Source organism: Ptiloglossa arizonensis, chromosome 5 (genome assembly GCF_051014685.1).
Source record: "Ptiloglossa arizonensis isolate GNS036 chromosome 5, iyPtiAriz1_principal, whole genome shotgun sequence".
NCBI lineage: Eukaryota > Metazoa > Arthropoda > Insecta > Hymenoptera > Colletidae > Ptiloglossa > Ptiloglossa arizonensis.
The window spans coordinates 27,439,956-27,465,943 of NC_135052.1; the positions used below are offsets into that span (position 1 = coordinate 27,439,956).

Below are 25,988 nucleotides of genomic sequence, written 5' to 3' on the forward strand. Positions count from 1 at the left end.
CGCCATGTTGGCGGGACTGCGCAATTTGACCTCTCCTTTAGTAAATATGACAACACAACATTCTCAATGATTAATAGTATAATTTAGTTCAACTAACACAATAATGGAAGGAATAAAATTAGAAGCATTGTTGGAAGGAGTAAGAACAGACAGAGACGAAAAAATGTCGAGACAATTGATCAGTATTGTCCAATATTATATGGGACAGAAAGGAAGATGTAGGTATTGCATGTCCTAATATAAATTTTAATTACTAACTGAGATAATTAACACCAAGTGTTTGATACACGTAATTCTGGCGCTTCAGATTAGTACAATGCATTTGAAGAAGGCGTGTCCAATTAAAATAGTGTACTTTCAAAAGAGTCGAATAAGGTTAGGTTTGTTTGTTTATGTCATGTAGATTTCTGCAGTTTACCAAATTTAGTAGAATATAAATCATAAAATTATGTTATGCAAAAAAGGGCAGAGTTGGGGAGGATTATGTTAAATATAGTCATATACATTTTTCATATTTCTTATAAACTTGATATACTTGATGCAAACATTAAAATTCTATGCATTTATTCATTCTCTCTTTTATCAAAATTTACTTTCCTATTTAGAATATGCATCCCATTATCTTCAATGGTTACCTTTCCCAGAAGAAAGGATTGAAATTACTGCTATTGACCAAGACGGCCAAGTTACTATTAACCAGGTATCGAACAAGATTTGTTTATATCTCCGTCACTTCAAAAATCCATGTTCTTTCAGCTAATGAATCAATCATCTTCAGGTACTCACATTATATCACAAAGTTGTAGTCTTATATGAAAGTTATAAGGAGCAGGCACCATTAATTGTCACAAAAGAAGAAGGTAAAAAAGTTGAAGAGTATGTACATTCGGTTGGAATAAAATATGCGCAAAAAATGTTACTTTATCAAATTAACGTTAGGTTTGGAAATACAATTAATAGATTTCTTTTACAATAGAGAGCAAATATATACTTTACCGCTGAACAAGCCACTGAAAAATAATTGTAGATAAAATTGATAAAGTATCTGTGATGATAAATGTACAGAAAGTTAATAAATAATAAAATATAAGTTTTGCGAAAGGTTGTATACGTGGTCTGCAATATTTATCTCTTTTTCAATAAATATATGTGAATTGTATTGTACAAATATTACGAACGTGCTTCGAACGACAGAAATGAAACATCTACACATTGTGAAATAGTAATCTCATATACTGGATGGATCAGTGTACTTCTTAATAGCGAGGTACTAAAAGTATAATTTCCAATTCAAAAGACTGCGTGATGTAAGATAATTTTAACGTTGTTACGGAACGCTATACTACGAATTAATTGGAAATAAATATTGCAACTTTACTATGCAAAAGACCATTTTAATTTTTCAACATAAATACTTTATTTTCTTTATACGCATTCTCCATTGTTTCAGTAGATTAATATTTTCTTACGCAACAACGTTTATGGATAATTAGTATTTTATCGATGAATAGGTGATTCGCAAAAGAAGAGTTACCATTTCAAATCAAACGTATTTATTCGATAACGAAACATTAAAGTATCACAAGATATTTATATAACGTTCTAAATCACGTAAAAAACAAACAATTATATTTGGTATACAAAATTTTTTATATGAAATCGCACGAACAATGTACTATATAGATTTCACATACTCTCGTTTGAGAAACATATCCTAATATGCAGTTACGTTCAATTGATTCTTAAAATATGTATCACGCGTCTCCTTGTTGAGACACTGTGCTCTATTTGTCAATGGTTCGTTAAAATATACTCCACTAACGCGCAGTCGTAATTCATCGAAAGTTTAACACGTGTGATCACGATTCTGTCGGTCTAGCGTTTCTCTCGAATCACTTATTTCACAAAACTGTGCCACGTATCATCGGTAAAACGTTCAAAAGTTTTCTTCCAAACAGTTAATTCGCTTCGCGAGGTGTGGCTATATCATCGTCAGTGCGAATCTCGTTCCAGCTCTGTATGTTTCCACTGCCACCAATCGCGAAGATGATCATTGAAAATATAGTGACGGCTGCGCCGATCCAGAACAATATTTGCCATTTCTCTATAGGGTTCTAAAACGGAAATGTAAACAATCGCGCGTTACTAACTAAAATAATTCATTGTTATCGCATTAAGTACCAAATTATTGTCTTTTTTTTTCAAAACCGATATTATATATTGTATTAAAATATACTTTATAAGAGAGACTTTTACGTACAATGCACTATGTAAAATAACAAGCAACAGTAATCGTAACTTTAAGCTTGTCTACAAATAAGTGTTTTTAACAAAATATTAAAAACACATTAGCTCTATTTAATAATGCAAGATGGAATGTTTTGTTAACCAAAAGCTGGGAAAATTTGAAACGATTGGTAAATTTAATATTCTGTCTATTCATAATACATTGTAAAATGATTACGTAAAAATTATTGGGCACTTTGTTTGGGTCTCAATTTCACCCACTACAATATAACACAACATTTAAATAAATTTCAATACCAATAACTGGTACATAATGGCTTAAGATTCTACTACTGTACACTAGTGATATTATTTATTATACATTACACTACTAGTGTTACTGTGTATTAGAATATTGCGAATGTAACTACTCGCAATAATAATTATATATTGTAAGCTTCGTTGCTTGTTTTATACAAATTTATTAATTAAAAACATAACAGGTATTAGTGCTTCATAGCTATAGTTAATGAGCTCAATGCGTGCGTAGAACGCACATAGGCGTTTGGCGTACATTTTAATAAACACGACTAACGGACTCCTTTACACGTGCTAAGCGTTCAAACTTTAATATTAAAAAGGTCAAGAACGAAACTCAGCTATTCTTTATGTATCGTTTTCAATCATCTAATTTGACCAATCATCAAAATTGAATAAAAAAAAAGTACATAGCATAAAAATATAGTATCAAATTATAGAGGAGGAATTTGTAGTCTAAAAATTGGTATTAAATAACAAAACTGGGCAAAAATTGTAAAATGAAAAATTAATAATGATCAAAGTCGTGAACATTAACATCGGAGGTAATTATGTACAAAAAATGGGGATCAACGTTAGAATATTAATGTAAAATATGTCCTTTAAATTGTTACAAAGTTTCTTTCCTCTATGGATAAATTATCACAATAAACGAAACTAGGAGGTTAACTCTTAAATTTTAAGAAATCGAATTTTTTGCACTCTCATAATGTTAACGCTATATTAAAATATTTTGGTGAAATTGAAAATATTAACTAAGATAAAGTGCTTATTTTTTCATCAGATCTAATCTCTCAAATCTTTGTTCATGTTTTTGACAAGTAAGTGATCGCGTAAAAATGTAAAATTGTTATTAAAAATTATAAACAAGTTTTATTTGTGCAATTTATTTTCGAAGTAGCAAAAAAAAATCATTAATCTGTTAAATATCTTTTAAACACAAACATACACTCTAAAAAAAATCGTGCTTCATTTTCACCAAAAAAAAAAGAAAGAAAAAAAAACGAAAAAACGAAATGTCTTTTCGAACAACCCAATAACTTTTACCGTTATCTATTATTTTTTTTTTACTGTGCATTAGCTGAACGCGAACTCCGATCGCAGAACGTGTTTGAACAAACAAATCAACGACACACATACCCGTAACCTCGTGCAGTGCAGTTAAGATGACAGTGGCGAAGCTGTTGGATAATTAGTTGTGTGCATGGAACATTGGAAGCGAGAGTGAATCATGGACGGTGCGATCTTGTAGGTACTTCTCGTACTATAAAACTTGCGACGATATAGAGACGATTAGTACCTACGAGACATCACCACCACGTGAGTCTGGACAAGCATGAGTGCGTACGTTCTTCGGTCGAGACCTTCTCTCCCGCCGGTTGCGAGCGATTGCATTCGCGGTTAACGATTAGCACACCTCTTTAGTCCACGATTACAGGACACGTATACCCACCGTGAAATTTTTATGTCTCTCGTTGGGACACGAATTCGATTCATGAACAACGAGAGCCTTTCGTACGATCGGAGAGAAACTCTCCCGGGTGAAACCATCGAAAAAAGCGGGACAGTGCACGTACATACACAAACACATACACTTGTACGTGTATATACACAACACGTGTACGTATAGAGAGTGTCCCAATAGTCACCGGTCGATTCACCTTTTTCTTACCCCGAATCGTTAACGTTAGCGTTGAAGATCACGGTGCACTTTTTACATAATTAATTTCCCATCTGTCTAGATCACGCTTGTCGAGTTTCAGCTCGATCGGTTTGACGGTTTTAAAATAGCGCGAGATTCTAATCGACCGGTGACGACTGGGACACCCTGTACGTACACACACATACATGTACATACACGTGCACATTTGCTTACATACATACGCACATACATAGACACATATGTACATACATAGACACACGTGTGCATATACAGACACACCAGGGTCGAATATTCATAGGAAATAGCGTAGCGACTAATTTCGGATGCATCGCGTACACAATTCCCCAGTACTGCCCGTACTATGAGTTACGCAACACAGTACAAAGCTGGACTGAGGTCTCGAGTATGCCAAGAGCACCTTCACGCTGGCGACAAGCTGTAACAAGATACCTGGCACCGAGTGTCGTTGTCGTGCAAGCGAAAAATTATGTAATTAGCGCGTACAAAACAGAATCACAGGATGCACGAGCACACTGTACTCACCCCGTATTTACCGGCGATCTCCTCCACCAGTGGAGAGATGATGATACCGGAAGCGCTGCCGATCGTGTTCATGATACCGTAAAGGAAACCGGCGAAATTCGGCGCCAGGTCCTGATTGTTCGACAAATTCGAGATAGAGGCGGCGCCATTGAAACCTAGCGCCAGTATGAGGAAAATGTTCGCCAGAACGAATCGACAGCCCACGTAGCCGACCAGTATGAGAAAGATACCGGGTATCAGATGAGCTGCAACGGAGAATAAATCATGAATCATTAATTGGATCGACAGTGAGCGAGGAAAATGTAGAATTTAAGCGTTTTCGTTCCGAATACACAAACTCCTCGATAAAACGCACCGCGTCATCCTCGATTAATGTTCACGCACTTCGAATGGAAACTTTATTCGTTGATTTACTTATTTTCCTAAAGTCTTTTTACGAATAACACGTTAGATTGATTCTGAAACGACATCGGAATAGTCGTTAAGCGTTTTACTGTAAGTGAAAAATAAGGATGAAAATAAATGAAAAAGAAAAATATAATGTATAGAATTAGAGTGCAAAAAGCTTCGAATGTATTTACGGGGAGATTAAAAATGTTTGTAAGTTAATTTCAATATGTTCGGCCAGTCATTCGTATTATTGACGATTTTATAAACAAATTGTCAACTGCAATCTCAGTTGTCACGGTCAATTCATTTTTACGTTTAAAAACGTTAATTGTCAATTGTAATTAGAAAAATTAATTGTCAATTGTAATTAGAAAAATTAATTGCCAATTGTAATTAGAAAAATTAATTGCCAATTGTAATTAGAAAAATTAATTGCCAATTGTAATTAGAAAAGGTAATTGTCGATTGAAATTAAAAACAAGTTAATTGTAAATTTTAAATCGATCTTCGACGAGTCACAGACTCGTAAATAAAATTTAATAAAATTCCAACCATTTTAAAATTGGATTGGGGAAAGGGCAAATTAATTTACTAGTATTATTGCTTGTCTATTTCAATAATTTTCAAAGCCAATACACCATTGACAATTAAGTAATTTTAAAAGGAAGTTCCGTACAGGTCAAATAGACCCCTTTGATACTTCTAGTTTTTCAATAATCAAATTGGAGTACTCACAGAAAATGGTGGCACCTTTGCGTAATACACCGATGGACACAAATTGCCTCCGTTTGATCGTGTCACCTGCCCAGCTGAAGAAGAACCCGAAGAACAACCTCCCTGCCCAAGGCAAACCTGCCGCGAAGCCCCCTTTTGTCAATTGGAAACCCAGAGCCTTCGTCAGGTACAGCATCATCGAGTTCTGATAGAAGAACAGGAGGAAGAGATTGCCAAAATGGCAACAGACCAGACTGAGAAACGGCACCGAGGTTAATATCGCCAAGAATGGCGTCTGACGGAACGTTGGTTTCTGTGCCCTCACTGTACCCGCTTGCGCGCTGAAACAATACATTGTACAGTGTTTACAAAAATCTTTTGCTTCAAAAACCGATCGAGATGCTATTAGTATTTTCTATGACACTGTTTCGACGAAAAATAGATTTTTCGGTGATTATTCGCAAGTGAATTGGATCTACAGTTTTTGTTGATTTGGATGACCTTGAAATATGCGGAGGTCATCGTTCTCGAACAACCATTTTTTCCCGCATTATTATCGTATTCGTTTCGGAATTATAGACGATAACTAGAACGCGGAGTGATGTAATAGTTATTTCCACGGGAGACGCGTTTGGTAGACTTGTAAATAAATTTGGAGCGAAATGCACAATACGAAAGTTAAACAAGGAACCTTAATAGAAATTTCGATAAACAGTATCGAACACTAGCCTTTGTACCATTTCTTAAAAACGACCACCATTTTCTACCGTGTTTTATATTTCCCAAATACTGACTTCAAAATGTAGTGCTTTTCCTCGTCCGAGATACCGGGATGCTCGTTAGGGTTGTCGTAGGTCAACATCGCCCAAAACAGGATCCAGACAAACATCAGCAACGACGGGATGTACCACGCGCTCTCCCAGTTCATGCTTTCCGCGATAGCAGCCACCATGGGGTACGTGAAAATAGTCCCGAAAGTGCCACCTAGCAAGGACCAAACGAACCGTGCCTTTTCGTTTGGAGGGGACCATTGGGCTACCAGTTGATGGCACGCCGGGAACGTGATCCCACCGGTAATACCGATCACGATTCTGGTAAACAGTAACGCGCCCCAATGTAGCTGCGCGAAAATCGGGCTCAACAGGGACACCGTGGCGGCGAGCAAGGAAGTCCAAAGAATCGCGTGTTTGGGTCCCCAACGCAGGGCCAAAACTCCCCCGAGAAAGTTGCCAGGAACGTTCCCGTAACTGTACGCAGCTACCAGCTGTCCCCTCACTTCCGGCTTCCAGTCGAACGGCTCCCCGTCGAATAGTTGTATCGGAGCGTCGTGTGGGCGTACCGACCGCTGATAAGGCGCGTCCCGTGGGACAAGAACGTGCGATGTATCACGACTCGCCCGCTCCTGTGCAGCTCGAAGCCTCTCCGTTAGAACGTAGTCCTCTAAATCCGCGCCAGGATCCAACCACGATATCGCGCGACGTACACGGTGTTGCTCCGCGCATGCGCCGCCCGAGTCGTTGCTCCCTACCGTCTTGATCATAGGCACCACGAGGATCGGCATCTGCAGACGGCACATGTAGCTCGTCCAGCAAGCCGTGAACATCATCATGCAAATTATCAACCGCATCGGGATCCATCCTGCGGGTAAAGTGTCACTCGTGAGAATCTGACGCTCGACGGCGGTTGTTTCACCCTTTTATACTTACTTCGTAAAGTGACAACACTTTGTACACTGATATTAATAACGATAGAAATTTAATCAAATTAAATGGAAAAATTAACCCTATACAGTCAAAAGGTGATTCTCAATCGCCATAAATTTAGCGCGGTAACTCATATCGTACCGTGAAGAATTGCAAGACTTCGAATGTTATACCTTGCAGTGTGTAAAAATATACGAAATACTGAACCAAGACTGTTATATTCGAAACTATGTGCAATTATTTTCGTCCAACGATTAATTCGTCACAGAAAAATCGTCGACGAATAGTCCGGACAACGTCGTGTTTGGATTCATTTTTATCGGGAAATCCTCGCCAATCTATCGATATCACTCTCGCGAAGACATGACGAGAAATATGAAAAATTTGAATCCTCACTAGTGAACACACTGACACGCTTCCACGGATGACAAAGTCAAAGTCACCGATGAGTTTGATGCTCATCGAAACTCGACTAGGAAGGGGTATAGGCGTGGTCGCGGAAGATCCACCCCTAGTGGGCGGGGCTTTCCCGTATCTGTCTACTTGGCGCGAACTTTAAAACGTTCGCGACTACCCGTACACCACGGACGTAACTGACACCAGGAACATAGTGAAATAATCACAGCTACGAAACGTGTATCAATAACGCGAATTAAACGTGTTACGTGTTCACAGCAACGTTTCAGATACAAATAAATGAATGAAAAATCAAGTTTAAAAACCACACCATATACATACACACTCAGGTGGCATTAATTCCTTCCGTTCAAAGAGAAAGTCATCCGCACCAGCACCAAACAAGACGCCCGCTTAGAAGAAAGAAGGGTCTTGGTTGGTACAGGCGCTGACAACTTTAAATTGAAGCAAGTAACGCAGTCCGGTATACATAGTGCTCCTTTATTAAATTTATAACCAGTTTGTTCGTATTCGAAACACGCATGGTGCAACGCGAATACAAATGAAATTATATATATAATTATATAAAATATATATAAGATCAATTAATATGTATATAATATTAATATATATATATTAATTTCATTTATAATTACATTGAAATACACACACACACACACAAATTTCATTTATATTTGCATCGAAATATATATATGTATATATATTTCAAACACAAATACACGTGTCTTTGGAAATACCACTTGTTGAAAATACGTTGAAAAGAGTGAATATCTTCCGGATAAAGTTCCTAACATACTAATTGCAATGGTCGATTTTCACTATCTTACAATAACACGTTAACGAACTTCTCTACCGCCACCTCATCCGCCACGAATGATTTTTACTACCTTGCGATAATACGTTAACAAACCACTCTGGCAGCAATAAAATATTTCAATTTGGTATATACAATTCGTAGCTCGTGTGTTGGTACAGGTTGTATTTATCGAAGTAGCATTCAATATTGACAACAGTGAATATATTTATGGCAAAGTACGGTTATGGTATTCTTTTTATTGGTATACGTTCGAATAAATTCGGTATCGAAAAAATTATTGAAAATTCGAGGTTCTTCCTGTTCGCGATCGACTTACGCAATAGTTTCCATGTCATAGCATTCGGACCAGTAAAGTGCCCCGACACAATGGCCCCATTCTTCTGAATCGATTTGAGGATAAACATTGGACTTGGAATAAAATGTATCAACCAACGTATAGTTGCTAACTACTAGCTAACAGGAGGAACGCAACCTTTTTCCAAGTCAATTATTATTATAGTTGCTATTGCACGATGTTTGCCCTATGTAACTTTATATTTGATTCGTGCCTGTTTTCGAAGTTTCCTACCTTCAGACCTTTCGATAAGTTCAACAAATTATCGAATTTTTAAAATTAAGTTTCATACGTTATATCTAAAAATAATTTATCAACGGAAGGTATAATGTTTACGTAAAAGAAAGTTTTGTTCAAAAGTTGCAACACGTTCTGTAAACAGGTCATCGACGTCTATCGTAACTGTAAATTTCTATGAATATTATTTTAGCGAAAATACACACTAACCTGTGAGACAAAATTAGTTACATTAATTAAGATTTGGGTATATTCCAAACGGGAACGATTACTGAATAGATTTCTTATTTGTAATATAGATTGTAAAAAAGTTACAAATTTTTCAATCACTATACTTCAATCCGATACGTATTTTATATCCGATTTTGTATTTTAAACGAGCAAAAATTCCCTGCACTAACAAAGTCGACAAGATAATAATATTTTGTAAAAAGTTGATAGCAAACGAAATTACACAAATTATAAACAATGTACCTTGACGAGCGTGATTTATCTGAAATTGTATTTAAAAGATAACCCACTTTTCCATTGTCTTTGTATTATCAATATTTGTCACTTTCAAGTGCAAAAAAAAAATAATCAAATTAATTTGACAAAATTAACCAGTAAGTATTATACGTTGTATTACGAATTTTATTTTCTACGTTCAAGGACAGATAAATGTGTAAATTGCAAAAATAGTTTTCCATTTTATCTGTTTTTGCTATTATTACTATTGTATATTGAATTTTTAAAATGTCTGCATTTCGTATTATGATCTGCAGTTAGCATGCACATATTTACGTGGAAATCTGTATTTTAGAAGAAAGATTAACGCGGATGTATTAATTTTTAATGTATTATTTGAACAAATGAAAGTTCCTGGAAGTTGATTAGGTAACTGAATCAGCCGTTTTAAACTCTGATGCATAAAACTTGTAAACGTAATTTTTTTCCTACGTTTAATACTTCAGGAAACATTGAACTAAATAGATTTTTCACTCAAAAATTTTTAAAGGCTGTTTTCATCCTTTCGGTAACGAGCAGGAGTACTCAGAGATACACAAATTTGGAAAAACTGCGAAATATTCAACTAAAATCTTTAAAACAGACATTGCTCTTCAAATTTGTGCTTATTATCATTTCTTAATATTTTGTTTAAGAGTATGCTTTTAAAATTACAAAGGAATTGTGTTCAACACTACATGCATTATAGTTTGTACAATGCAAATCGATACAAACAATATTTACTCGTGTAATAGCATAATTCTGCTCTTTGAATGTATCTTCTTATAAAGTTACAGAAAATTGAAAAAATATAGGAGATATATTAATCCCACCACTGATATACCATTACAAATGTGTAACGGTTCAACTGTACTATATTTCGAAGAGTCACGTCATGCAAATGTTACATCAAAATCGTGGATTGTCGCATGGAAACCGTATTATTTGTAACAATATTGTCACAAATGTTGTCGAAAGAAAGCGATAACGGAAACGATTTGTGGATGAAAGTTTCCAAACTCACGTGAACGTGAGATTGGCCGATCGGGCACGAGCGAAAGCCCGCGTTCGAAAACACGCGCACGCGCCTTTTATTTTCAGACTGGAATATTGAAACACGGTAAACCGTATCCGATAAATGCCTATACTCGTGTAACAAAATTTTGTGTCGCACGAGAATACGAATATAGGGCAACGATTCTATATACTATTTGAAACTTTCGAACACCTATTACTCGGAGCTAGCAACGACGTAGTTCCATTACCAACGAAAGTTCGCGACCACTTTCCAACCGCTGTCGTGTTTACAAACTACCGCTACCGTACACTATTATTTACACAATTGTTATTGCTACATTTAGTATGTGAAACTTTGTCTCCCACCAGACATTACCCACTGATGCAAACATTAATTTTTACACGTAAAAGAGGACAACGTTTGAAACTGGAAAATGTATTGACGATATTGCAATTTTCCGAGCGTTTAAAACGCTACGAAAAATTCGAACAATGTCCGGGACAAGAAACGTCAACTTGAGAGTTCAAGGAGGCTGGACAAAAATATTTATTACGCGAGCAACGATTTTTAAATTAGCTAAGCAACGGGCATCGATCGAAATCTTATCGGTATAAAATAGGGTTATATAACGGGCATCGATCGAAAACTGTGCCGAGAATTCCGAAGATCGCGTTAAATGCCGAGACAAACACGAATCTTGAACCGTTAAACATTTAAAGACGTTATATTGTCAACGCGAGAATCCGGTCCAGTTGTTTAAACACGTAAAAGTTGAATAAAGAAAAACCATCGCCGGTGAGTATCGAATCATCCAATTACAATGTTAAAATTGAATTGAAACTGGGCATTACACTCACGTGGAAAGAAGATCTTGAATAACCGCTTGTAGTACATTGTGTGGTTTCAGCAGGGAGGATGTCGCGGCACACACCAGGCTCACGTGCAGGATGCTCCTCGGGACATCTTTCAGGAACCGCGAAAATTACTAACTCGAACGCGATAACTAGATCGGTCGGAAACTTAGACGCAGCACAGACCCGAAACCGACCGAAGGACTGACTGATGACATCGTTCATCCAGCCTGCGTATTTAAGGAGTCGGCAGGTGAGAACGAGTGGGGATACCAGGTACATCCCTTCCTCGAGATAGAGAAGGACACTGAAATTTTGGGATCGTACGAGCCACCCCTACCTGGGGGGTCTACCTCAAAATTTCACCACGTTGAATGGAATACAGAATTTTCACTGCAGTTTCAAAAATTCGAAAGCGACGAAAATATATTAAATGAACACTGCTCTGCTGTTATTGGCAATAGTGTACAAATGTGCATAAAGATAAAGAATTTTGTCAATCATTTATTATTGTTAAATTAATTCTAAATGTCCAGCCACATTTTTCTTAAAGTTGATGAAAATATATCAATGATCAGAAACATCTTCCAGTTACATCTTATAGTTGTACTAAATATCAGGAAACGGAATAAAAAATTGCAATATCTTCAGTTGTTGAATATTTTTAAATTTTCAATTATATTCTTGTTTTATTCAATTAAACATTATTAAATTGGAATTCTTTAACTTTGTTCAATAGTAACCTTAATTTATAATAAATATGTGTATCTTAACTAAATAAAGAAACTAAAATAGACATATTAAAAATTAGAATTCAACATAAAATAATATAAAAAATTGCAATATCTGCTATGTAACTTTAAATGTTTAGTTGTATTATTATTGAAAGTGGCTACATTATATTACATAGAAATTTTTTATTGCTAAAATTAAAAGTATATATCATTTACAGTAAATGTATATATAAATAGCTATATTAAATAAAGGAATATAAACTAAAGTATACAAATTTAAAACTAATATAGCACAGTATGAAAAATTGTACTCATTTTTCTGTGTTGTATAACTGAAAGTTTGGTTAAGTTGTTACTGAAACTGACTGAATTATTTATTATATACTGAATGGAAATTGTTCAATGAAAAGTAAACGTAGAAAAATTGAGATGTAATCGTCATCCATTGTCGTGTGTTGTTTTGTGCATTTCTAGATTTGACATCGCAAAATGCGGCTTCCTTAATTTTCAATAATTCACCGCTGTTTTACGTAATACCACGACTCGTAGACCGCACTGTAAATTCGTGCAATCGCAACGAAATTCCGATGTCGGATTTTTGCACCATTACGACACTCCAACACCGAAGAATTCGCAAAACAATACAACTGTCCTCCGATAAACAACATATTTACGTTTTTCATCGAGTTCGCCATTTTTTTTCTTTTCGACATTAAAATCGAATTCGCGCTCGAATATCATTAAGAATCGAATCGAATCGAATCGAACGTTGACGCGGTCCTGTTGCACAGAGGCACTGATTGTTTTCGATGTCTATTGATAAACATTCATTGATCGATATAAAGTATAGTTACCAATAATACGCAATCTATACTCATCAACGTCGATCGCAATGTTAATTGAAACCGGAAGCTGAACCCATACCACATCCGCGCCAGGAAGTGGAAAGAATTAAAATAAACGCGGTAACTTTTATTTCCTCTTATATCGAGTGTTGCAGAATTCTCAGAAATTTCGTTTAAAACTCAAAAACACATTTATGTACGAAGATGATGTAAGTTTGATTGAATGACTTTGTGTTCGTTAAAATATTCAATGCTCCTTAGAGTCGATTAAATACGAAAGAAGAATACAATGTTTAAATACGGAGAGGTTATAATTCTATCCAAGAGCAGAATATATTATTGTTATAACCTCTTTTGTCGAATTTTCCTATTTGAACATTTGACATTTATTAATTTTGCGATGATATTGAGTTACCTATTATATTATTAGAAAATTCAATTACGAATGTTTATTCATAATTTTAATGATTATTTCCATATTACGATATTTAACTTAAGAACAAATTCTACACATACATGGTAAAATTCCTGAAGCGGCTAATTATCAAATTTATCAATGTATCTTTACATCCACATTAAAAAGTGGGAAAAATGAAATAAACATTTCATCCTCGTTTTAATTGTCAAGTGAATTTATATTTTTATTTAAGGTAAACTTTTATTTTTTATTTAAATAAAGTTTCCATTTGAGCATAGGTAGAAATATAATTAAAATATAAAACAAATTTAGTAGTCGAATGTAATAACAATTGATTGAACGCCACAATTTTTTATTCCAATAATCATATTAAAAATATTTCATTCGAATAGTATTCAAGTGTTGTCTCCATCTACCTATAAGGTCGTTGTTTATTAAATTTTATCGTTTGTTCGTGCTGATTAAAATATATTTTCAAACGTCTCAGGTAGCTCCTGGTCACCTTGAAATCGCACAAACTGTCCTGCTAGAAAATAATTATTCACTTTAACCGTTAGGTCGTCTTATGTACAGGAACCATTCTATACCCTTCGACAATAAACGCCGCGCGTTTCCAGCGAAAATCTTCTCGACTCAAGTAAATCGACAGTTCCTTCCGCGTACGGCGCATTCAATAGGGTTCTATCTACCTGAATGCACTTTCGAGTTCAGGTATCGTCACTGGTCAACCAAATAATCAATTTACAGGTAAAATATTCGCCGCTCAGAAGCGACGATTACACGCATACATTTTCGCGTGTACTCTATAGTGTAGAAAATAATTAGTGAACAAAATTGGTAACAGTAAATGTTTTGTTAGAAGAAACACACACGTGTACGGTAAAAATTCAAACAACCGAATAATGAATTCATGCTTAATTCGATGATTAAAGTTTATAAATACTGGATCGCGTGTAAATTTATGAGTTTTCTATTACTAGAGTATGATTTTATTCACATATCGTAGGCCACGAAGATGACAAATTATTAAGGTTAGGAATTTTTAGAAATATAATTTTGAAAAAGACTAAGAATTGCCGATAGAATTTTTAACTCCTTGTGAACACACAAATCCACGAAATTTTCAGTCACGAAACATGCACTCAGTTGTTTCAAGTTATTGCATTATTTTATAAGTGTTCAAAGTGGCCTCGATTAACCTCATTGATGCAATGATTGACTGTCGTGCATGTTTGAAAACTGCAATCTGATTTTTAGTTGTATGCGTTGACGACGCATTCCTGCAATTCCTCAAACAGATAAATTGTTGATACGGTTTCAAATTTACCAAGCACAGATCGTATTCTAAGTGTTTGTTATCGCGTCTATTAGAACTTCTTTTATTTCTCAAGTATAGGTAAATTTCCCCGAAAACTATTTTTGAGTGATCGTAATATAATGAAGGTGTTGCAATTTAAAACAAAATTGAAATATATATAGCATGAAATATAATAATTCAACTTTTTTAAACATTCTTTCGCGAACAATTATGATTAGTAATTGAGAAAATAAAATAAATAAATATATAATTGGTATATATTTATATAATTTTTCTTATATAAAATATAGCTTCAATTTTTAAATGATTTGCATAAATTAATCCTCATTTGCATTTTGATTTCATAAATAAAACGTATTTCAGCATTCGTTATATGTGTTTTATTTTGGAAATGAAATATCTACGAAAGATTATCAGTGTCCCATGAATGTATTGTAAAATAAAGTGTTCCTAATGAAGTTTGGAAAATGTTGTAATAATAGTACGATACAAAACATGACATGTACTGTAACGAGTAACATATATGTATGTACCTTCTATAGGAATAAAACAACACAGTAGATGGTGTAATAAATAACAGCGTTTACTCGTAGTAAATTCAGGGAGGTTTACGCGTCAACAATAAGGTACTTCGAAAGTAAGTTTTGTCGAAAGAGGAATAAGAGTGTTCATTTTCCTCGAATTCAATGTACTCCAGGTATCCTGTAAGTCAACAATTCGGGACTCCATTATCCTTTGCTAGAAGACCCCTTGCACGTACCTTCTGCTAATGCGGCAGGGAATTTCCAACATTAACCTGCTCGGGTGTCAGCGTGTCCTTGAATGCAATAAAACCTCGGTTTCCCTAGGTTTATTGTCGAAACTTGACGGATTTAATTTATTTCTTATGCGTGACAAATGGTACACACAATTGAGTAAAATTCTCGTCGAAAAATAAATCGAAAATGTAAAATAAAATTTTTGTTCTGCAAAGATCTACATTTTCGTGGAATATAAAAATTCGTTGCATTGCGATTCCAAGCCCATGTTACAAGCAGTGGTTTTCAGACATTTGGAGACCAGGCGCCTTCCCCTACTATTGCTTAAAAACAGAGACAATTTCCGCACCCAGAATTTATAGAAAATCCCAAAAGTACCATATTTAATTTTATTGAACTAAAATTTAGGAAAGATATTTATTAAATATATAAATGGTATATATAACGTCTTTAGGGTTTTCAATTTCTTTAAATACATTAATAAATATGTAATTATAATCAAATAATAATAATTAAACATCCGAATGTTGTATCACAACATGTTTACAAGGTTGATAAATTTCATGGTTCAATATTAATTAGAATAAAGCTTTAGTGTATTTTATACAATAAAATTCATTCCTGAAAAGGTTAAAGTAATACCAGAAAAATATATTTTTACAGTTGTTAAACTTCGTTAAACAATGTATTCATAGAAATAGATGTTAACCACATATTTCTACATGAAAAATTTTTATTTCGCATAACAAGAGGATTATAACCTCCCCCCTCCCCCCTCCCCCCTCGGGCGAAATGGCGCTTCTGCTTCGAATGAAATATATAGAAATGATGAGGCAAAGCAATTTAACAAAATTTATTACGAAAGATTGTTTGCATTTTCAACTTATTTTTATATCAAGAATCATTTTCTGCTTGGCTGTACTACCTGTTCCGTAATAACCTTGCATACGTTTACACTGGGTGACCAATATTAATCAGTACAGTTCATTGTCTAAAAAATTTAATAAAATTCGATATGTTTATCATGATTCGTAGTTTCGGAGAGAAACTTGTTCCTTGACAACATTCTGCAGGTGCAGCTGTTGATGTCAAGGTAAACTTCATCTTTTCAAGAAGAACTATAGCTTCCTTTAAATGTCCGCGTTTAGTAGCCCTTTTTATACATTAATCTTTTTTCAGGATTTACTTTTCAAAGTCGCTCAATGGGAAAAATGTACAAGTACACGCAAATAGCTCTTTATGTAACATAATGAAAATACACCTAATATTCTTTTTTATGTGTACAATGAAAACGCTCTTCTCTATACAATTATTTTAGTACACGTTGTGAACAACGTAATATAGTACGTATAATATAAGTATAAATATACACAAGTATATATTGTCAAATTATCATTTTAATGAACATAAAAACATACTCTGTGCAATTTCAAACTCTTTGTTCTTCGAATAATATTTAAAAAACTAATATCATTATTTATGAATTGATATTCATATAACGAATCATTGTAAAGTCCAAAGTTCAGAGGCGTAGCCGTTTAGATGCAATGTATTCATGCACATTCATATTTTAAACAGTTTACACAAGGCAGTTAAAAATCTGTATCGTTTTTTGCACGTTACAGATTAACATTAAATGAAACATGAAGAACGGCAATCAGATTGTTGCAGAGGCTTTAAAAGAGCAGGTACCCCATTTCCTCTTTTTCCGTATCTATTTTCATTGTTTCTTTCATTACTAGACCTAACTCCGAGTGTTAATTTTAAGGTTATGATACGTATCCATTTGTTAACGCGATATATCGATCTTTCTATGTATTTATTGTCATCGAAATATTTTTTCTTATTGCGATAATAAAAGCATTGATTACTTTGGTATGGTTTATTATCGTCCTTTGTTCCTCATTGTTTATATGCTCTAAAGAATTGCATTTGCTGGGAATACGTCACAAATATGTATGTATGATGTGTGTGTGTCTGTATGTATGTATTTTTATGTATCTTTAGTATTACCTTATCAATTATAACGAAGCGAAGAATGCATTTAAGTGTACTATAATTTAAGCAACATTATATGTTAAAAAAAAAAGTAAAAAATTCTTCATATACGATATCATAACTGTATATAAAAGAAAAAATTCTTTTTGAAAAAGATGTTTCAAATTTTTAACGACTGATAAATAAGTATGAATTACCAAACGCAAAAACATCAGAAATCCCCAAATATTTGTGTCTCGTGTTTTGTAAACTGAGACATGAACCATTTCAAAGAATTGTCACACAAATTAACAATACACAATTTTTTTATTTATTTCTCCCTGATTAAATAATTGTACATACATATCTTTTTTAATATTCAACGTATCCATTTGAAATTCATTGAAAATTATATACTTGTCAAAGAATTATTCGAAAGTTAGTGAAATAACAAAAAATAATACACTCACGTATTTTTGATCGCGGTAAAAGCGGAACTCGTTCATCGTCGTAACGGAACATGCTGTTTCCAACTGATGGACCTTTTTACTTTAATTCTATTCAATTTGAATTCCTGATTCACCTTTCGATTAGTACATTATTTACTGCTCGTTTCAAACGGTGTACATCACGTGACGACTTTTTCTCTTTCAAGGCACAAAACAACTTTTTCCCGTGACGCGGTAACTTCCTTCGTAAATAACACACTCGTCAAGAAAACTTACAAACGATTGATATTAACATTGATGATTAATTATTTTAAACAATGTTATTTGATGTCTCGGAAATTCATTTGTTACCACTGTTTAATTACCGTTGAGAAAAGGAATACAAGTTCATTGTATAACTTCATATATTGCGAAAGCATTAGATATTGCGCTTTTTCTGGTTTTCTTTGCCAGGCTTATCGCGTTCGACGACTTCTCATCAATCTTGTTACCCTGATGACGCTGCGAATCAAATGCATACATGGCGTAGACTAATAATACTAATATTATATCGTTTAATACTAAACTATCGTTCAATAAAATAAAATTATGTTTATATATTTATTTAAAATTAATATAAGGGGTAATTATAATATAATTTTATTTTAATTATTAATTAATTAATTATTATTCTTTATTATTTTAAATGTGGCGAAAAAAAATTTGGCAGGCTAAAGATTTTCAAGGATGTTTCAAGGTCACTGTTTTCAACATTTTTTTGAGATGTACATTTTTAATAATTAATATTATTTTGTATACATGTAACATATTTTTTGAAACACAGTGATACGTGGATAAAAATAGAATACTTTATATATGTTACTACTAAATGTACTACGATTAAGAAAACAATTATTACATTTAAAATTTTTTTGTTTAAACAGAATATCGAATATGTTTTCGGAATAATGGGGCATCCTGTAATTGACCTGGCCCTGTGTATGCAAGCTGTAGGTCTACAGTATCTTGGATTTAGAAATGAGCAAGCAGCATGCTACGCCGCGCAAGCTTACGGTTACCTGACTAGTAAGCAGAGAAAATCATAAATCGTATTTCAAACGCGCAGGAAAAATTTAATTGAAATTTTCAGTACCAATTATTCATTAATTGAATTTTGTTTTCTTAATTAGGAAGACCAGTGGTGGTTTTATGCGTCTCTGGGCCAGGACTGCTTCACGTTATCGGTGGTATGGCCAACGCTCAAGTAAATGGCTGGTGAGCATCGTCTGACTCTTTTTTGTGTGCTATTTCTGTTATAAAAATTGTAAATCGCATACATATTACAATAATGATTTTAAATATGCATACTTAAATACGCATGAAAACTTTACAATGAAAACTGATAAATTATTTGAAGGGGACTCTTACAATGACTGAAAACGTTTGTACATAAACAATGCTCTAAAGGTTCTACCAAGCAAATGTTTCATTTGAATATATTAAAGTCTTATCATAGACAGGCTTTAATGTGCTTAAACATGCATACTTATTTTCTATCTTGTGGTAATCTTATACCAAATTATTATGATCGATTGCGTAACCCGACTCGCATTGAATGTGCCATATTATTAAAGAAAATACATAGCATGTAAGTTAGATAATGATTATGTAAACATGTCGTGTAGTAACCGTGTTAAAAGATGCAGAAAACGGAAACAGAAATTTGTTGAAAATTATAAAAGTTAGTATAATAAGTAGGGGTATTGAAATTAAATCTAGATAATTATTATTTCTCACGATTAGGTATTGGTAATGAATACCATCGAAATTCATGGAACGTAAATATTTATGTAGGCCAGTCATAGTAATTGGAGGGTCCTGTCCTCAAGATCACGAAGGTATTGGCGGTTTTCAGGAATGGCCGCAGGTAGAATCTAGTAAGCCCTATTGTAAATATGCTGTTAGACCACCACAGGCAACGCTGATACCGCTTCATGTAGAAAAGGCCGTTCGACTCACCACTTACGGTCGACCAGGTATATTTGTATCATATTATTTGCTGGAAAGAGAACAATATTTTACAGTGTATTGTCGATGTTACTTTTAGGCGTTGCATATTTGGACTTACCGGCCACTATATTGAATCAGTCAGTCGATGAGGATAAAATATACAAAGTGGCGCCTTGTCCACCACCGCCGCTGATATATCCCGATCAGCGATTAGTCGAACAAGCGGCCAACTTTCTTATGCGAGCAAAAAAACCACTGTTAATCATCGGGAAAGGTTGTCAATAATATCATGCATCATTAAGAATGTGTATTAATTTTAAAAGTCACTTACCTTCAAAGTACTGAATCCAATATTATTTTGCAGGTGCTGCTTACGCCAGAGCAGAAAAAGAAATTCGTAATCTTGTATATTTAACGAATATTCCATTTCTCCCAACTCCAATGGGAAAGGGTGTCGTTTCAGACACGGATGAACGATGTGTTTCCAGCGCAAGAACTTTCGCGTTACAACAAAGCGATGTTATTTTGTTACTAGGGGCTAGATTAAATTGGATGTTACACTTTGGTCGGCCACCTCGTTTTCAAAATAACGTTAAAGTGATACAGGTATTGCACATGGCATAGAGACGAATAATCAATGATAAATGAAAATATAGATAATGGTTGTAATTTAGATTGACTTATGCCCAGAAGAATTGCACAATTCCATTCCTTCTGCAGTTGCGATTCAGTCTGATCTATCTACAGCAGTGGAATATCTTGTTAGCATTTTGGAAGCCCGAAAATGGTCACTTGATGGAAATAATCCATGGTGGAAAGATCTTTTAGCTAAAGCAAATAAAAATAAAGCAATGGTTCATGTAAGCATTGCATTTGTAAATCAGTAATCATTAACGAAATGTTATAAATATTAAATGATATAAATGTATGTACATTTCTTTTTATTTTTTTACAGAGAATGTCCATTGATACTTCTGTACCTCTAAATTACTATACTGTTTTCAAACATATTCAAGATATTATTCCACCAGGTTAATAGTTATTTTGATATATGTTAATATAAGTAAATTGGATAATGATTAGTGGGAAAGAAACTGATAAGAACATATTGGTATTTTCCAGATTCTATCATTTGCTCAGAAGGAGCAAACACAATGGATATCGGAAAAACAATGTTATTGAATAATGAACCCCGTCATAGATTAGATGCAGCTACCTTTGGTACTATGGGGGTAGGTTTAGGTTTTGCTATTGCAGCTGCTCTTTATTGCAAAAACAACGCGCCTATGAAAAAAGTATTTTGTGTAGAAGGGGACAGTGCTTTTGGATTTTCAGGGATGGAAATTGAAACAATGTTTAGGTAATTTAAATCAATAAACATCTAATAAATTCATTCTCATAATGTTCAATATTTCAGGTATAAACTTCCTATAATTATTATTATTGTGAATAACAATGGTATTTACAGTGGTTTGGACATAGAAACTTTTAGACAATTACAAGCTTCAGGAGAACCAACACAAGTGTAAGTTTTTGTAATATATTAAACATATTATTTACAAAAGTATATAATATTGAATACATGTAAATTTTTAGAACACCACCACATTCTTTAACATCTGAAACGCATTATGAAAAAATGATGGAGATGTTTGGTCGAAAAGGACATTTTTGCACAACTGTACAAGACATACAACATGCAATGAAGTTATGTCTTCGGGTAAGTACAATTCATATTTTGAGTACAGAGATTGTAAAACCAAGGAATTTTAACAAAAAATAACCTTCTTTATAGGTGAATGATGCTCCTAGTGTGATTAACATTATGATTAATCCTCAAGCTGATCGTAAAGAACAAAAATACAGTTGGTTGACAGAATCAAAACTTTAAATTCATTCATTCTGTTAATAATTAATATGGAAAGTGGGAGAAAAATATATTATAGTAATTTGTGTGGATCTAATATTAATGAGGTGAAAGGAAGATGCTTGCATATATATTTTTATACTCTGTATAAAAATATTCATTTTTATCTTTTATATAAATATTTATAGAATATACAAAGTATTTAACAACGAAAGTTAATGTTATGTATCATCTAAACACTGCTTCATTTCTTTTTCAAATGCAGAAGAAGAGATAACATTCTTTAAATTGGACTGGAATTCATTTTCTTCTCCATTAATACATAAATTATTTTCAACACTTACTTCCATTATATTGGCTACTGTATTTAACATTTCATTTGTACGAACTACTGTTTCACGAAGCTGTCCCTTTCCTTTTATAAGTTGATTGATCATGTCTAACTCTTGTTTTCTAAAATCCAAATAAATGTTTTTTTATTTATTTATATCAATAATTTGCAGAACAGAGGAAATATTACGACTTATAAAATATTTAAATCTTACATTTTTGATGCAACTTGATAAATAGAATATAATTTCTCCTGAATCTGAAATTCTATAGTAGATTCTTCTGACATTGCATTTCCGCACAAGCGTCAGATCAACAAACTGATATTTACAGCAACAGGTGAAGTATCAGGGAACAAAATGGCGCGATGTTACTAAAAACATGTCCTAGGCGTCCATTATATGTAATGTGTGCTTGAAACAAAGTAGTAAAAACTTCAAAAACAATTAAAATTAAATTTAAATACTAATATTTAGTATAAAAATATATATATAATCGTATCGTTAAAAGTTTCTTTGAAATTTACTCTATTTTATCAAAATAAATAGGGATTTTTTATATTGTTTATGATCAAATGTAAATAATTCCTCAAACATTACAGGCTTCAAATTCAAGAAGTGCTACTTTTTCATTGGTCATTTTGTAACATACTTTCATTAATAAGTTTAATATGAATTTCATTTGTTTATAATCTTTCACTAAATAAAACTATCCTTGTAAGTAACTTGCATGAAAATTATTGTTATTATTTTTGCGTAAAATCAATTTCGATCAATTGAACCAGGCATTATTGGTTGCTAGCAGGAAAAAGGATCTACCAATGGCGAGACCTAAAAACTGTTGACTGTCGTTTCGCCAATGCATGTAGTTGACGTCACTTAAAATGGTGCCACATGAAATAGAACCTTGAAATTGTAAATTATTGTTAAAAAAGTCATGACTCCGAAAACATCGAGTATAGAACAGAGCGACGAGACAAAACGTGCTATGATAATGAACAGAGGTCCGTAAACTGAAAACCACGGACGCTTGAGGTTAATCATTCTTGGTATCACGCTCCAAATGCTAGCGCAGTTTCACTGTAATTTCGCTCGAGTGCCTGACTTTTTTATCAGCTGATGAATTCAGTGTTGTTCTGTAAAATTGCGTGACTAAACAATTACTGAGGAGTTTCTAGTTGTTCGACGTGTATATTGTCATGGCAGAATTCGCATTAAACGAACTTAGCGGCGACCAAACTGAAAAGATTCTGCAGTTCCAGGTGATTCATTGTTTTCACGTGCCATATCTTTTTTCAATTTCCTTCTCGGTCTTTGGAGTCATGATACAGGATGTTTGTTTCAGGATTTGACAGGCATCGAAGACCTGTCAATCTGTAGAGATGTTTTACAGAGGCATAATTGGAACTTAGAGGTTGCTGTACAGGTAGATATCTTTACCTGTGTCTTTATTGGTTGCATCTGATTATAATTCTTTTAAAAATGATACTTATATGTTTGTAAGATCACATGATACAATTGACATACAAATGCAGTTCTTTCCTTAACATATTAAACAAATATGTTTTTGTAACATATACAGATTAATTGTACAACAAAAGTAATATCTCAAAGATTCATCAAAAATCCTTGAAGATTAATATATGCTACTTTCATCATTTATGTAATGCCTATATCATATATGTTTATCCATGTTTACTTTGCCCACTTGATATCTATTGATTCTTTATCTAATTATTAAAACAATGTAATTTTATTATTGCTACTAATAAATTCAAGGTTTTTTTTGTATTTAGGAACAGTTAAATTTATACGAAGGACGGCCATCAATGTATGCACAAGACTCACGTTCAAGGCCGCCACAAGTTGTTGACGATAGCAGTTCTAAAATATATTTTCATTATTCTGGAAGTTCTAGTAGCAGTGGCAGTTATTTATGGTATATCTTTTCCCTGTGTTATGAAAGAGTGATCAGTATCCTACAGTTAGTTCTTTCAATATTTAGAGGAAATGCTAGACCTGGTAAGTTTTAATTTCATATAGATTTGTCGAATTGCAAAAAAAATCATGTATGTTTAACTCTTAAGAAGTTTATAAAAGTAATTTGTGCATCGATTGTATTTAAAGTGTCCTCTGATCCAGTCGAAGATGTAATTAATTTCATTCGATCATATGAAGAACGTTACGGTAGTAGTCATCCTGTATTTTACCAAGGCTCTTACAGCCAGGCTCTTTCTGATGCAAAACAAGAATTAAGATTTTTATTGGTATATTTGCATAAAGACGAAGCTCAAGATATTGATCAGTGGTGCAGGTAATGTTTAATATGTTTATGTAAACTTACAATAAATTTTGTTCATAAATAAGTAAATAAAACTGATGTTTATATATACAGGAATACATTAGGTAATTCTGAAGTTGTTCGATTCGTGAATGTACGCACTTTGTTTTGGGCGTGTAATGTACAGTCTGGTGAAGGTTACAAAGTAGCAGAAGCTCTTAGATCTGGATCTTATCCTTTCCTGGCTATAATTGTTTTAAAAGATAACAAGATGACTATAGTTGGCCGGTATGTAATATGATCTACATATGCGTCTTTATTTCCTGATATCTTTAATTGGTTTTTAAACTAGTGGAGCTAATATAATTTAAAAAAATTATTTGTCTGTATAACAGAATGGAGGGCACACCATCTCCTTCTGATGTAATGTCTCGTTTACAAGCAATTATAGATCACAACGAAAGTAATTTAATACGAGCGCGCCATGAGAGGTGAAATATCTTAATTCTGAAATTTGATTTTTGCCAAATGTTTACCTCGTAAAAAATTGTGATCTTTAAATGTAAAATATTTTTTAATATAGAGCAGAACGTAGTGCTGCACAATCTTTGCGTCAACAACAAGACCAAGCATATGAGGAGTCGTTACGCGCTGATCAAGAAAAGGATCGCAAAAGGGAAGAAGAACGAAAAGCACGGGAGGAGCAAGAGGCTAGAGAGAAAGAGCAATTAAATGCACAAGAATTAGAAATTCAACGCATTCGTCGCGAAAAAGAGCTTACCATTCATAAAGTACCTTTTGAACCAGAGCCTAACAATCCTCAGGCGTGTCATCTTCAAATTAAGCTCGGAGGAAGGAAAATGTTACGACGTTTCCTTATGTCAGACACAATAGAGGTGAATTGATTATTTATTCGAATCAATTAATTACTAAATTTGACAATGAATCATTTTCCTTTGCAGGATGTATATCACTGGATATTTAGTCAACCAGATTCACCAGCAAGTTTTGAAATAACTACAAGTTATCCGAAGAGAATTCTGTATCCATGTAGAGAAATTTCAACTTTAGCAAGTGCCGGATTAACTCATAGAGAAGTTCTTCATGTTATTAACTTAGATGATGACTTAGACGATTAACCTCTATTGATCTTTCAGTACTGCATTCTTTGTGTTTAAGTATCATTCCACGAAAAAAATGATACTGTCGTAAAAGACATTTATCAAAAGATAATTATATATATATATATATATATATATATATATATATATATATATATATATATATATATACACATACATATATA

At 33.6% G+C, this 25,988-nt stretch overlaps 4 protein-coding genes and 1 long non-coding RNA gene across 6 annotated transcripts; 3 read left to right on the plus strand and 2 right to left on the minus strand.

The window, feature by feature from the left end:
* LOC143146785 (uncharacterized) lies at nt 1-4,995 on the plus strand. The gene is made up of 3 exons (XR_012992079.1): nt 1-218; nt 606-700; nt 779-4,995. It is a non-coding gene; the product is annotated as an uncharacterized LOC143146785 (long non-coding RNA).
* LOC143146783 (sialin) lies at nt 1,537-18,622 on the minus strand. 2 transcript variants are annotated; one of them, XM_076311408.1, is made up of 5 exons: nt 18,238-18,622; nt 6,649-7,492; nt 5,876-6,195; nt 4,751-4,995; nt 1,537-2,114 (listed from the first exon to the last, which is right to left on the minus strand). In XM_076311408.1, the coding sequence occupies exons 1-5, from the start codon at nt 18,287-18,289 to the stop codon at nt 1,959-1,961; spliced, it is 1,617 nt and encodes a 538-aa protein (XP_076167523.1). In that variant the 5' UTR covers nt 18,290-18,622; the 3' UTR covers nt 1,537-1,958. The 2 variants fall into 2 exon arrangements, with proteins under 2 accessions (XP_076167523.1, XP_076167524.1); XM_076311409.1 differs by lacking the exon at nt 18,238-18,622 and adding an exon at nt 11,724-11,937.
* Hacl (2-hydroxyacyl-CoA lyase) lies at nt 17,326-22,298 on the plus strand. The gene is made up of 12 exons (XM_076311407.1): nt 17,326-17,478; nt 19,140-19,281; nt 19,386-19,470; nt 20,050-20,231; nt 20,303-20,479; nt 20,570-20,811; nt 20,880-21,065; nt 21,161-21,236; nt 21,328-21,565; nt 21,623-21,730; nt 21,802-21,925; nt 22,001-22,298. The coding sequence occupies exons 1-12, from the start codon at nt 17,434-17,436 to the stop codon at nt 22,094-22,096; spliced, it is 1,701 nt and encodes a 566-aa protein (XP_076167522.1). The 5' UTR covers nt 17,326-17,433; the 3' UTR covers nt 22,097-22,298.
* Nucleotides 18,982-22,785, minus strand: LOC143146784 (uncharacterized). Its single transcript, XM_076311410.1, has 6 exons — nt 22,618-22,785; nt 20,537-22,525; nt 20,324-20,439; nt 20,016-20,254; nt 19,349-19,505; nt 18,982-19,278 (listed from the first exon to the last, which is right to left on the minus strand). Exons 1-2 carry the CDS (start codon nt 22,689-22,691, stop codon nt 22,294-22,296), a joined length of 306 nt encoding a protein of 101 aa, XP_076167525.1. The 5' UTR covers nt 22,692-22,785; the 3' UTR covers nt 18,982-19,278; nt 19,349-19,505; nt 20,016-20,254; nt 20,324-20,439; nt 20,537-22,293.
* A 473-nt stretch (nt 22,786-23,258) lies between these two features.
* Nucleotides 23,259-25,905, plus strand: Faf2 (Fas-associated factor 2). The gene is made up of 8 exons (XM_076311452.1): nt 23,259-23,663; nt 23,747-23,827; nt 24,198-24,423; nt 24,529-24,715; nt 24,797-24,970; nt 25,078-25,173; nt 25,266-25,578; nt 25,645-25,905. Exons 1-8 carry the CDS (start codon nt 23,601-23,603, stop codon nt 25,819-25,821), a joined length of 1,317 nt encoding a protein of 438 aa, XP_076167567.1. The 5' UTR covers nt 23,259-23,600; the 3' UTR covers nt 25,822-25,905.
* Nucleotides 25,906-25,988: the final 83 nt, after the last annotated feature.